Source organism: Apium graveolens, chromosome 10, assembly GCF_009905375.1.
Source record: "Apium graveolens cultivar Ventura chromosome 10, ASM990537v1, whole genome shotgun sequence".
Classification (NCBI taxonomy): domain Eukaryota; kingdom Viridiplantae; phylum Streptophyta; class Magnoliopsida; order Apiales; family Apiaceae; genus Apium; species Apium graveolens.
The window spans coordinates 232,385,263-232,400,810 of record NC_133656.1 but is presented as its reverse complement, the minus strand read 5'-3'; the positions used below and the strand labels follow the sequence as shown (position 1 = coordinate 232,400,810).

Here is a 15,548-nt window from a genome sequence, read left to right as displayed (position 1 = left end):
ATAATAAACAAATTGTGATAAACCTTTTCGAAAATGTACATGTAAATTGAAGGAGATTAGTATTTTTTACTCCTAAACTTAAGTGACAAAAAAGCCGATTTATTATTGGAGCAAATATGGCTGAAACTCGATAAATCCGGGTAAAATTTAAAGTTTGTCTCAATAAAGAAGTCATCAAGCTAGGAGAAATAATTTCCTACTAGTGCAGGTTACAGGAAATAGCCAAATAGAGACTAATCACTTGGCAGCAGTAAGTAGTTCATCGTGCACCATGAGCATTGTTCTTTTCCCATCTCCCTTGGTTACGTGATGCAGACTGCAGAGTCCAGCTAGCCACTGACCACTCCTCGGTTCCTCACTCAAGCAAAGTTTTAGAAAAATTTCAAGATTGATATGCATCATCTATGAAAGTCCTTTGGGACCTTCAAATTCTCTCCTTATCACTTCAAACATTAGCTCATTCCAAGTATCAATTGGTCCTGGCATGCACCAATGCAAGCAATCTTGCGGCGGAGGCCTTCCATCTACACCTCGTTTGGTGATTTTGTTTGGGTCAAGTCTTGTGTAGGGGCCTGGATGCCCATCAGATCGATACCCAAAGGCTTGCGTAATGTCCATCAGTCTTAATTTTGATTTGTTTGTCTTCTTTTCCATGGCATGATTGAAACCGGTCACTTGCTTCTCATACATTTTGTTGGTGAAGCCTTTCTCAACAACTTTAACAGCTGGTTTCACCTTTCCAGTGCACGAACCACCAGTATCCCAATCTCCACTCTCGTAATGATCAGGTGAGTAGGAGCGAAGAATGGTAAGACCAGTGTAATTTGGATGGGTTGCCAGGGACGTGAGAATGGTTTTAACTGAAATTCCATAAGCTTCAATATTGTTGATCTTATTTATCCGAGACTTGTAAGGCCACCATAATTGTCCGCCCACAATTTCATTGTTCAAGATATATGCTGATCTTTTTGTAAACCAATGGCCAGAGGAAATGACAATTACATCAAAGTTTGGTATCAGATCAATGAAATTTTTATCAGGAACACCAAGGTGAATCTTGTCTAACCCCTGGAGAACGTGATCAAAGGGGGCTGACGTTTTGTGAACCAGGCGCGAGGACCATATTCTAATGATTGTAGTAGATGTTGACCTGAAGATGTAACGGTGCATTCTTTTGTATCCCCGGTTATTGGGAACTTCAACCTGACATGATACGAAAAAAAATGAACAACATACAAAATAATTTGAGGCAAGAATGATCGACTACAACTAGTTACTATTATAAATCCAAGCACATATGTAACACAACCTTAGGCAGTTGGAAGAAAGCACAACTATCTTAAAATCAGCATCTGAAAGTGATATACTCCAATGCTGAAGTCATCGGAGAAGGTTAGGACACTTGCCTGCCAAAGGATACACAACAAAGATTCCATTTGATTCCGAGCAAGGGAGTCACCAATGAAAGCTATTGTCTTCCCTCTCATCAACTCCAAAAATTTTCTGGCATTAAACCTGGGGACATCACAATGTGCAGGTTTCCAACGCCAATTTTCATATTCCTTATCCGGCCTGCCATTTCTCTGGCAATTATGCGACTGTGTTAGAACAGGGCATGAATTGTTCGAGTACAAGGGTCCACTTGAGTCATATACCCATTTTCCATGGTACAGATCACAGTCTAACAAATAGCCAACAAAGAAGCAAATTATCAGTCAGGTTATATATCAGCAACAAAACAGTTTTGACTAAGCGATCTTTAGTTGTCATGAGATCACGCCATTTAGGGAATCGTACTTAAGAATCCAAAAAACAACCAACACTTATATAATTAAATTCTTGAATACAGAATACATCATACACAATGGATATGAAACCATAACATCACTGAGTTAACCGAGCCTAGTTTGTAAATCTTAGTCCGAGTTGGATGATCTTAACACTATTAAAGAAGCCCTTATCGTTCTTCAAGTTCTAAAGACTTAAGCATCAACAGCTGTAGTTCTTTAGTAGAAGATAATTTGCGGACCTAAACAACCTAAATATTTTGAAAAATTAAAAATAATTACAAATATTGAAACACAAAGTGCATTAGCAGCAGAAGAACAAGAAGTCTACCTACAAATACATTCAAGCTAAAAATGACTAACAACATCGAAAACAGGATAAATGTCAGTTATACCAGTTGAGACAGGTTCGTTTGAAAGCAATGAAACAGGTTCAGCAATGTCGTAATCTAATGAAGGAGATGTTGCCACTAGGGAACCAACTATTTCAGAAGGACCATTTGCGCCACCAGTATGATCAAGCATACGAGAAGGACCTAAAGTTGTATTTGACAGTGTTAATTTTCTGATATCTTGGACGACATTTTCATCGTAGGAATTGTTAACTGTCTTTCCATTAACTAAAGACATGGAATTGAATGCTTTCATAACATAAACATTCTCGAATCGAAGAACTTTAGACCTGATCGATTGCGAGACTAGAACAACTGAAGTGAAGATCAAGAGTAAAGCTAGTAACCCCACTGAAACTACATCATGGCCTAATGAAAAAGATCTAGGAGATTTCATGGTTCTGCAAATTAATAGTACTAGGTAAGCATCAGTTTTGCACTAGTTCTAAATAGAATGATCCAAACAAGTTGTACAACTCAAACTTAAGATTTAGTAGAATTGAAAACGTAAACTCTGAATTTGTCAAATCGAAGTAAAAAACATATCGTGGCTTTAGCTAATAGCAGAGATCTTGGTCTATACGGAGTCCTTTTCAGCTATCGTGTCTAAATTGGAATCTAACTCTGATTCGTATTTTTTATTTATTTTTATCTCCTTAGCTATAAATTTTTCTAAGATTTTATTACAACTGCGGTTTGTAGTTCGTACATTATAAATAATAAAGTCATACCCATAATTTAGAATAATTTAGAGTTATGAATGTAAATATAAGGGGCTATATTTTTACGTTACCGCAAACCATCCATTATACTAAGTTGTCACAATTTTCAATTTTTGTACTATTGTAATGCTGATCAATACTTTAGTTATATAAACTAGGATTTTTTGCCCGCTTGAGTGAATTTTTTTCTTCTTTAAATCATTTTTGTAGTAATTATTTCAAATTGTGTTTTGATTAGTCGTTAGAAAACAAAACATGAAAGTTATTGTTGATTTAATGGTCATAATCATTTTTTTAAAAAAACGTTAAAACATTTATGAACTATAAAACAAAATCTTTTTTAGATTAAAAAAGGAATTCATGATATGTTCTTTTGTATTTTTTCCTACATCGTTAATGTAATCAATTTATTATCAAGTTATTTGTGTTAATTTAGGATCAAACTCATGTAAGAAAATATCAAACTATACTAATGCCTTAAAAAAACTGATCTAAGTTCTAACCCAACATCGATTAACCCAACATCTGTCCATCCTATTTACATTCGATGAAAAAGTATGTATTTACTACATGATGTAGTACTAACAACTTGAACAACACCAGAACATGTTAACAAAGCTACAAGAAAATCATATTCTCTCTCCCAGTTTATCATGATTAACCAAAGGATTCTCCCGAGCCAAAGTAGCACGTCCAAACGCCTTATAGTCAAAAACGCACATATGATTCTCCGGATACCGATGCGTATCGCAGAACTCGCCTCCACACCTGCATGCAAACCCTAAGAGCCCGACCTTTTTCTTGCAGCACAAGCAACGCCCACGTCTGTTTTTCGCCATGGATTCGTCTTCGTCATCAGCAACACGATCATCATGATTCTCCTTGCGCAAATTGAGTTTGCTCAAAGACGAAGCAATGGTCGTACTATAAGCTTCACACAATGCTAATTCTTCGTTGACAACTTGAAAGCACTTGGAGCAGAGATTGCGGGTTGCTCGAGTTCCATAGAAACCACAACCCTTTGCGCATAGAGCCGGAGTGTTATCGTACGAAGACATCTCCTGCTAATTTAGTCGTCGGTAAAAGTTGGACTAAAAATCAAAACTCACGAAGGATGATTATGAATGATAATTAGAAGGGTTGATGTAAGTTATATAGGCAGTAGGCTACAGCCAGTTCGATGACAATTAGGATTCGGAAACTGTTTGTTAGAACTCTGATTTTCCTAGAAACTTTAGGAAAAGAAGCAGGCATTATGTTATTCTAATATTAGTTTTGGTACTACTAGACGGTACACCGGTTTCCTTTTAATAATTTTGTAATTATGTAAACTTATAAATTTTATTTAATATTTATAACCTTTTTAGTATTAAATTTATTTTAAATTTTATGTAAAAAATAACTATTTTTTAATACTAAAAATATAAATATTTATATTTTTAATATGTTGTTGATAAAATTTGAACTTTAACCAACCAAACTTAACCGGTATTTATAAAACAATGTCCGTGGAAACTATGATATACGCAGCCTTACCCTCATAAAAGCACTACAAGAAAAACGGGTGTTTCCTACCGAATATTTCCTACCGGCGCATTTCCTACCGATTTTTAAGTTAAGGGGTCTTTTCCTACCAATTCCGTACTCGGTAGGAAATGCAAGTCATTTCCTACCGGTATTTATAAAACAATGTCCGTGGATGATATCATCTTTAATTCTACAAATAAGAAGTTTTGCCAAAGATTCTCTAACCTTATGCAAAGTGAATAGGAAATGCAAGTCATTTCCTACCGATGGTGGTGGGAAATGGCTAAAGGTGGACCCTTTTTTCACGTCATTTTTCCAACAATTATCTCAGTCATAAAACGACGTCATTTTAAGCAAAGTATTTCCTACCGCACTACCGCGGTAGGTTTTGTGCATCTCATTTTCTATTGATGTTGGTAGGAAAAGGGTCTTGTATGACTCATTTTCTACCACTTCGATGCGGTAGAAAATGGGCTTGTCTACTCAATACTAATAGACTAATGTGTTGCCTGTTTTCACAAATACCCCGGGTTGCGTGTGTAATAGTGAAAATATAATTTTATAAATGAAATATAATACACAATATCAATAGTGATTGTTGTAAGTCAATTCTATTTATCATATTATACTCATTTTGATTTCTCAAACTCGATCTTTTCCTTAAAGTTCACGCTCAAAACTAGATTGTTAGAATTGACCACATATTTGTCCAAAACCCTAAAACAAAACACAACATATTACCATACAATAAAAATAGTTATATAAATATAAGAAAGTCAAAATTTAGCATATACATGAACAAATAAAAAACTATCAATGAGGTTAAAAATAAACTACCTAAATTAAGTAATATAAGTATTAAAAGAAATAAACAAAGAAAATATTAAATTATAAGTATAGAAATTAGAAAACCAAAAGCAAAAATACTAAATTACATTCGATTCACAACTACAAACTACGAAAATCAACAATCCCAAAAACTAATCCATCACTCTAATCAAAACTAATACACCACTTTAATCCGACGATGCCAAGATCTCTTATATGAGGTCATGTCATCTATGAGGTTTAAAGCCCTCAAATCCAGCGTAAGCAGGTCAACCCAAGTTCGTCTCTTTCCTTCTTGGTCCTGATATCATTAAATCCCCAACCCTGGGCACTGAAGCGGATATCGACTCCGAACATGGCCAAACCAACGCAACCGACCTTCTCTCACTTTTTCTGAAATTGACGCAACTTGTAATTGATTTCGGAAAAAACTAATTGACGAGATATCCAACATGGTATGTTCATAAATCCACCTTAAAAATTCGCATTTCCACTACCTCTAATTTATATCATTGGGCCTTTTTTAATGTCCAGCACTTCGACCCATATAACAAAACTGGTCTAATTGCTACCTTATAAAAATTTTCTTTCAATTTCAAAGGAATCTTCATATCACACGATACTCATGTAGCTGCCCTCCCACTTTATTCATCATCGTCTGATACGATGAGTGACATCCGCATCTATCACACCTTTTTTTATGCATAATTGAACCCAAATACCTGAAATTATCTTTGGGAGGCAATAACTGATCACCAATTCAAACATCAATCTCATCCTCATTGGGTCCATTACTAAAGTTACACCACATATATTCAGTATTAAAATAACTAACACGCAATTCATTCGATTCCAATATAATTCTCCAACATTCTAATATCGCATTGACTGTAACCCTTAACTCATCAATTATGATTATATCATCTGCAAATAACATAAACCATGGTACATTATCTTGAATTCTTCTAGTGAGTATATCCATTATTACTTCGAAAAGAAATGGACACCGAAAAATATTGAGTATCATCTAAAGGGGTTCCAACACATGTACCTACTTGAAAATACATTTCTTGTATCGCCCTCGTATATAATCATGGCGCCCCTTTAGCCCCCAAACTTTTCCAAATTACGTTACATGGTACGTTATCATATGTTTTATCTAGATCTATGAAAATCATGTGTAGATCATTACTATGTTATCGATATTTCTCCATCAAGTGTCTAAGAAGGTGGATTGCCTCTATGGTCGACCTGCCTGGCATAAAACCATATTAATTTTCTGACACTTCAACCTATCTTCGTATCCTAGTTTCAATCACTCTCTCCCATAATATCAGGGTATGGCTTAGAAGCTTAATATCACGATAATTGTTACAACTCTGAGCATCTCCCTTATTCTTATAAATTACCATTACCATGCTAAGCCTTCATTCATGAGGTATATTAATAATCCAAAAGTATAATGTTGAATAACTTTGTTAGCCATTGCTCCCCATCTTTACGTAAATACAACCATACCTCAATTGGTATCTACTTAAGTTAAGGGAGCATTACAAAAGATGGGTAGAAGTAAAGTTTCGGGGCCCGATCAAGTACTATTTAAAAAAAATTAGCTACTCCCTCTGTCTCACTGAATTTTTGGGACGGGGGATCGACACGCATTTTAAGACTCCCGTAAAGTATGATTGTCTAAATAATTTTAAAAAAAAAAAAATCTTTTAAATAAGAATATAATGTTTAAATTTTTATACAGAAAAAAATAATTTTAAAAATAAATTATACATCCAACTACTCGTCTATTTATTTGCAGTTTTAAATTTTATTTCCTTCATTTATTTTGTGTAAGGGTACTTTAACGACCAACAATTTCTTTTAACAACCCTCTTAAGTTTGTTAAATTAATATTATAGTTTTTACCAGTATATAGTGCGTACTTAGCAATGAGGCAGTGGGGATTTTTTTTGTTAATAGTTTTTTATGTATTAATATCAAACACTTTTTTCAGTTCTAATTACTCTTGTGGAAAAAAATTAAGTAAACAAATATTAGACTGGCTTAAAATATTGCAAAGTAGTCCGACTATTTCTAGAGGATAAATTTTAGTCCAACTTACACACTTTGCTTGCGATGCACTTTCCTATTAATATTTAAATATTTTTAATTTTTATTATAAATAATTTTAATGTAGGTATTAAAGGTATAAATGTTAGTAGTAATATGAAAAAATTGTTATATTTATATGTATTTAATATATCGGAGGAATAATTCATAATTTTATTATTTTTCTATTAAATTTATCACTTAAAATTGTATTTACTCAATCATATAATAACATATATATATATATATATTAATTATAGATTTATCATAAAAATAAGAAAATAATTAGGAAGATTCTGTGGTGGTATTAAAAGATTATGTTGGTAGTTTAATAATGAGTTAAATATCAAAGTGGTCACTTAACTCAATCCCATACATTAGTTTAATCATTAAACTTAACGAGATATCATTTGAATCACTAAAGTTATAATAAATATCAAGTGAATACCTCAAAATATGCGTTTAAGAATAAAAAATTAGTTCCGAGAAACTCTATGCATTTTTCTTGAATCGTACTACAACTAAATGAAAAGTTATGAATTCTAGTATTTTAGATGATATAGTGAGATTTTTAAAATTTATCTACTATTTATTTATGATTTTGTAGATATTTTTTTAAAAGAAATAGTAGCTAATATTTTAAAAATCTCACTATATTATCTAAAATACTAGATTTCATAATTTTTAATTTGCTTGTAGTACGATTCAAGAAAATATCTGAAACCCCATAAAAAAAATAGTCCATAAAAACATATTTAGGAGTATATGTTTAATCTTTATTTTGACTTTGGTGGTTCAAATGGTAATTCGTTAAGTTCGATGATTAAATTGATATATGAGTTTTAGTTGAGTTACCACCTTAATATTTAACCCGATCAATAACATTATTTTAATAATAAAAAAAATTTAAATAAGTAAACATGATAACTTAAATAATAGGATAATGTTTGAACCAAATTATATTAAATTTCGGTTATTATAGTTTAACTAGTGTAATATCCCGTACGAGGCCCGATCTGTTTTTTAGCAATATATCGGAATTCGGCGTATAAAATTTTCAAAATTTATTTTTTAAGATTCACAAATGAAGTATTACCTTACAAAAAAATGAAGTATTACTTTTACTAGTAGCCAGCTTAACTCGTCCCTAATAATTTAATTAAAATGTACAAAAAATAAAATTGTAGATAGTTTATGTTAAATGAATATTTAGACTCTAAATTGATGATTTATTGTGTTACAATTCCTTTTTTTTGCAGGCTAGATGATTCTGTTGATAACAAATATTTTGATTGGTGTGCGTGATCTCTAAGTCAAATACGTTGTTGTTTATTATAATTTACGTAGTTCATATATATGAATGTAATGTGATGAAAATTTGTTGCATTTGATGTAGAAGATGTTTCGGCTCAATCACAAATTTTTCATGTTGAAGTGCAGGTATAATATTATTAAATTATTTCACGACGTTGTTTAGTCAACAAATATATGCATATCTATTGTTTATACATACTAGTTTTACAACTCATGCGATGCACGGGTCTTCATTATATTTTTATATTATTTAAATTTATAATAAATTTCTTTTTGTATCATTACATTATTAGTATATTTATAAATAATAATATAAATATTTGTTGTTGGTAGGATTCAAACCTGAATCTTGGGTAGTGTATAAATAATAATATGAATATTTGATGTTGGTGAGATTCGAACTTGGGAGATTTAGTAGTGTATAAATAATAATATAAATATTTGATGTTGGCGGGGTTCGCACCTGAGAACTTGAGTAATGTATACCCTTTTAGTATTTGAATCTAACGGTCCTGATCAGTTAATTTAAAAGATCTAACGGTTATGAATGAGAATAACCAAACCAACCAAAAAAAAGTATACCAACTAAAAAAAAGACATACAAAATTATATCACATTCGAGTTATTATAGTATAGTCTAAATATGTACTTAAGAATATGTTATTATGTGTGGTAAAATTGGTATTATACTACAGATTATTTCTACTATAGAGATTAGTGTTGCGTTATTTTAATCATTGTTGTTTTTTGTGTATGATTTCGACCTTTTTTATATACATAATGAGTAATCATACATATATTGGCTTCATATGTCAAACTTTTATAAATTCGATAAAATATTCATAAATATATGTACTTAAATTTTTAATACTTTAAAGTTATTATAAAAGAAATAATACGATAATTTATGTAATTAATATAATTACTTTTCATTTCTAACATAAAATAGGTTGAATCAAATCATATATTTTAGTGTGTATATAAATTTCATTCATATATTATAATTTCAAGTATGAAAATAATTTTATAATAATGTGAAATAGACTAATACCAAATTAAACAATTGCAAGAAATTCTGTATTTCATTAAAAAAAATTAATTTATATATAATTTTAATTATATAAAATAATATATATATATATATTATTTTTTGGTAATCAGGATGCTATCTAAAATTGTTAAATTTAATACATTTTCTAAATTACTTAATTGTTATTTTTTTTAATTGTAAAAAAGGTAACAACTTTCTTTTGAATATGTATGAAATATAAATTATAATATCACATTAGCTTTTTATGAATACACATATAATAAAAAATAACATATATATAGTTTAAATTTTGACATTACTGTATATTTTGTTTTAACAAAGTGAAATATAGAAAAACAAATTTGGTTGAGTACAATGCCCGTAGATTTATCTGATCGTGTGATAATTGGGTCATTTTCACGGCAAATCACAATAAATCAATCTTGCAATTTTGGTATATATTATTTATTGACTTGATCTTATAAAAGTCTCGAACACATTAATCCTTGTGGATATAGATTGTTACAAACACCTTAATTCTTTAATATAACGTTCTCATCGATCCAATAAACAAGCTTTTTAAATGTGCTCATTTAAAAATGCACTTCAACTCGGTAGAGATATGATATATTTGTGAAAAACAATCACATTTTGTATTTTTAAAAATCGAGTAGATTCTAATGGTAACTTCAAAATAAGCCAAAATACATTGGCTAACATGCTTTATTTATCCCATAATTGTTAACTTATTTTATTTTTGTGGTCAATTTGGTTAAATAACTAAAATTTATCATTCTCCTTTTTCTTAAAATTATATAACATATACAAACAAATATAATTTTTATTGAATAAACACACAATAAAAATTTATTTATTTATCATTCTTATTAGTGTGAATATGAATATTTGACATTGTTAATTAATTCTTATATATAATATCGTAGATTTTAATAAAAAATTACTTAAAAATATATATACATTATTTACTAAATACATGTTATATCTTTATATTTTAAGTATTGATCAAATATCTTTATTGAAACTTTAATTATGTAGAAATATATAGCTAACTAAATTAATATATATATAAGAAAAAACATGACTGCAAATGTTATTTCATAAATTGCAATAAGAAACTTAAATATAACTCTTTAACGAAAGACACATATTAAGTGTTTGATTAAAAATATAAAAGATATAGTAGTATAGTGGTATTTTAGTGTGAGAACTAATGGGTAAATTGTAGTTCGATTCTCGTCAACTACAATTTTCAATTATAGTATATATAGGGGCAAATTTGTCATTTCAATGAGAATAAAAAATCTCACTAATTTTATTCCCTTATTCTACTATTATATATAGAAAACATATAGTTTTCCCGTTCGAACTTGATTTAAAATCGACTCGATAAAATGGACTCGACTCTACTCAAAATCGTTCTCAAACTCGAATCTGAATACATTTTTAGACTTGTAAAAAAATTCAAATCGAGCCGTATTTTATTGAATTTGAAATTGATTATTATTTTTATCTATTTTTAAAAATATTCATATATTTTTTATTTTATGTGTTATCACCCAACTATCTATGAAAACATTTTTATAAATTAATTTACTAAGTTTTTCATGTATAAAGTGAATTATTATGTTATTATATATGCTAAAATTTTACAACAATCAATACAATATTATGGTATATTTAACAATATACATTCTTATAATTAGTTGATAAAATTATTTTTTACTAAAAAATTTAAATTGAACACTATTTTTAGTTATTAATTTTTTTTTGCAAGATAATGTTAAATTTGCATGTTTAATAATCATTTTGAAAATTTTAGTTTAAGAGATGAGAAGAAATTCAAAAGGTTTGGGAAAAGCAAGACATTATTGTAAAATCAAAATATATAAGATATCTAAATTATTACTTCAATTTGATTAATATTTTAGTCGGTTCTTAGTTGATGTCTTTATGCATCAATCAACCGATTATTCAATTTTCGAATTTTACATCCACATACATTATAAAATAAAATAATAAGATAATAACATTGTAATACACAATATTATTATTAAATTATGTGTATAATTTATAAGGTATTAATGATTATGGAGCCTATTTTGAAAATTAAAGTTATATTTTTTATAGTAAAATATAATGATTTTGGGTGCCTATATACTATATCGAGAAATCTGATAATTTATTCGAGAAGTGCATTTATATTTTATACTGATTTGAAAAATCCAATTATACCGATTCGAAAAATGCTAAATAAACTAATTTGGGAAGTCTTTGCATCTTGTTAGATTAAACCAATTCCAGAAGTATGCAAAGCTGATTCGTGAAGTCCACTGTGGAGCACTTAAACTCCCTGAGAAAATTGTGCATAATTGGGCTCATTATTATTAATGAGAATGAAGTATATCAAAATGTGTTAGATTAAACCAATTCCAGAAGTATGCAAAGCTGATTCGAATTAGCTTTGCATACTGATTCGAAAAATGCTAAATAAACTAATTTGGGAAGTCTTTGCATCTTGTTAGATTAAACCAATTCCAGAAGTATGCAAAGCTGATTCGAGAAGTCCACTGTGGAGCTGCTTATTGCAAAAAAATGAGGGGGAAAGTAAGTTAACTCGTTACGTTGTTCGGCTGAACTCGTCTGCTCCGCGCTCTATTCGGCCGGAACTCGGCAGTGGCGATGCATTTATACAAAACTTCTACCCTGAGCACATGCAATCGAACTTTCGACAGACGAGTGAAATCCAATCCACGGAATAATTTAAAAACTGTACCCGACCAGGGATGGATGTAAACTCGCAAGCTGCCGAGAGCTGCTAAACCAAAACTAGGCGCAAAAAACCAACCAGATTGCCCTAGTGGATAAATCAGGAAAACCGAAACAAAAACAACAATTGGACCCGAGAACGTGATTGCATTAGAAGGTCGCAATTGAACAGATCCAGCAAGTTCGAATTGGCGTAACATGAAGCCTATTAGTCCAAAAGCACCATGGAGGGCAACAAAAATCCACAGACCACCTAATTGACGCCAACGAGTAAAATCTCCTTGTGTTTAGGACCCCATAGTAACAAAAAAAAGTATGTGCTAAACTATTAGTAGGAGTAGAAACTGCAGCCCATGCACAACTAATTCAAGAAATTCTAGAGATGCTGACCCAAGTAATGCAGTTCTCTAACAGTTAACTCAGAGTTATCGGATGAAGACTTGGACAATCTCGAGATTCACCATAAAAATAAACAATTTGAAATTTTTTCAAAAAATAATAATAGAATCAATCTGTCAATCTATGAGTGATTGATTCATTGAACATGAATTGACAAGAAAAGTCTATGACTTAGCTTGAAAAGTGATTGAAAAATCAGATAAACTTGATATATCTTACGAATAAAAGGAAGTAAATTTATGAGGAGACATCATCCGACTTGTAGTTTGGCAATTTGGAATATCTTATTACCCTTCATACGAGTTATACCAAAAATGTAAAAGATATTCTTGTACACGGTTGTATAAGTGTACTAGACATACTTTATAGTTGTGTTTGTTTTGCATATTCTGTAACCGAGTTTTCAAGAGTTTAGGAGTGCAAAACACTTAAACTCCCTGAGAAAATTGTGCATAATTGAGCTCATTATTATTAATGAGAATGAAGTATATCAAAATGTGTTATATAAACTGTTAATGTATGCCCATGAATATACAGTGTTCTAATTGAAAAGGATTACAAATATGAAGATAAGATGAAAGTACAACGAAAATTTATGTTTTGAGTTATTTTTATGGAGGAGACCCACCAAATCAACAACGACCGAAACTGAGATTCTAAGGAGAATCGTTCCAAAACGATGGTGGCAAGGATGACGATGAGTGTTGTGAAAGGCATGTATTAATATAACATTATTAAGTTAATTTGACAATCCTATGAATTAGATGGCTTGTAATAGTTGTGTAATCTGTAACTATATTTCTTTAGTCTGTAAAAATGATTAGAAGACTAGACTGGGATATATTTCAGTGAACAACCAACAAGCTAAGGAATAAATTTTTGAAAGAAGATCAAGTCTAATTATTGCTCAGACTGAAGATACATAGCTTGGAGAAGAATAATACTGTAAATTGAAAAATGTTCCAAGTCAAATGTCGAGAAGTCACAGATCAAGGAATATCGAGAAGTACATCGAGAACTGTTCAAGCCTGAAAAGAAGTAATTTATCTATAGAGAAGTCACCTTGACCTGTAGAGAAGCCATTTTACTATAGAGAAGTCATCGGGCCTGTAGATTAGTCATTTTTCTATAGAGAAATTAATTTGTCTGTCAATTGCATGTAGAGATGTGGAGATATCGACAAGTCAAGTGCATGCAGAGATGTGGATAAATCGACAAGTCAACTGCATATAGAGATGTAGAGATATCGACAAGTTAAGTTCATGTAGAGATGTGAAGATGTCGACAAGTCAAATGCATGTAGAGATGTGGAGATGTCGACGAGTCAAATGCATATAGAGATGTCGACAAGTCAAATACATGTAGAGATGTGAAGATGTCGACAAGTTTAATACATGTAGAGATGTGAAGATATCAACAAGACTTTTTGTACTTAGAAGATCTCGATAACATTTTCACTTACATAATGCATCTATGATAAATATTTCAAGTTACGAGTCAACAAACCATTATATCATTAAAATGAAAAGTCTACAAATGCAGTTTGAAAAGTGCAAGATCAAGGGAAAAGATGAACTGGACAAAGGAGTGTAGCAAACCTGGAAGATTGTATGCGGATATGCAGCACTTAAAATAGATACAGATGAAAGAGCTTTAAAAATATGTTAGTCTATTCTGATACAATCTCTGTAAACTGCGCATGTTATTTTATAAAGCATGTCACATGTTCTTTGTTCCTATAATAACTAAACAGTTTAGATTTTCTTGTATTCTCTCAATTAGAAGTTAAATTCTTCAATATCCAAGAACTTAGATTTGTAATACGACCCAATTGATTTTGAATAAAGATCAAGCGAGTTTTGATAATTATTTTTATGTGTCTTTTACAATTAATAGATCATCACTACAAAGTATTTTAACAATCCATGAATTTTTTAAGTAAAAATCAAGAAAACCCCCTTCCTTGTGCATTCAATACATAACAATGAGGACCGGGATGAAATAATGAAAACCCCCTTCTTTGTGCATTTTTAAAAGATATGCTAATATATAATAATGAGAAAATATGTGAGTTACTTTTTTAATTAGTGAATTGAAAAAATATATTATTATATCAGTTTCCATTATTATTGATTAAGCATTGATTATATAAGCAAATGTGATATTCTATAAATTTAATATTTACCTTTATTATTGAATCAAACGAAATTTTTTAGACTGTTGTTAAACTTCAAAGATAATAGTTATATAATTGAATAGTGTTTAGGTATTGGAAGTCAAAAATGGAAAATTCGTAAAAACTCGATAAGCTCGAATATTTGATAAGAATCCATCAAATTCGAAAACTCGTTAATAAACTCGGTGAAAAATCGAAACCTCCTTGAAAAAATCAATTAACTCAAATACTCGTTTACAAACTCGATAAATTCAAAATTTTAAGAAAAGTTTGAATTCTACTTGTGATTTATGAGCCGAGTTTGAAGAAAAAAATTGATTTAATAATTTGTAGACTCGACTCGGAAATAGAGTTTGAAGCACAAACCCGACTTGACTAGAATGTCATAACTTCGACTAATTATATAAAAGTATATAGTTTTACTTGTTATAACTTTTTACTTGTTAATTTTAAATACATGTATACCTATGAAAAAAACTGCTAAAT

At 30.3% G+C, this 15,548-nt stretch overlaps 2 protein-coding genes across 2 annotated transcripts; both read right to left on the bottom strand.

Annotated features, from left to right (window-relative positions):
- Positions 1-116: 116 nt before the first annotated feature.
- LOC141692004 (protein YLS7) lies at positions 117-2,602 on the bottom strand. Its single transcript, XM_074496751.1, has 3 exons — positions 2,183-2,602; positions 1,407-1,681; positions 117-1,203 (listed from the first exon to the last, which is right to left on the bottom strand). Exons 1-3 carry the CDS (start codon positions 2,574-2,576, stop codon positions 403-405), a joined length of 1,470 nt encoding a protein of 489 aa, XP_074352852.1. The 5' UTR covers positions 2,577-2,602; the 3' UTR covers positions 117-402.
- Positions 2,603-3,530: 928 nt separating this feature from the next.
- LOC141692003 (zinc finger A20 and AN1 domain-containing stress-associated protein 6-like) lies at positions 3,531-3,959 on the bottom strand. Its single transcript, XM_074496750.1, has one exon. It carries the CDS (start codon positions 3,957-3,959, stop codon positions 3,531-3,533), a length of 429 nt encoding a protein of 142 aa, XP_074352851.1.
- Between the last annotated feature and the right edge of the window lie 11,589 nt (positions 3,960-15,548).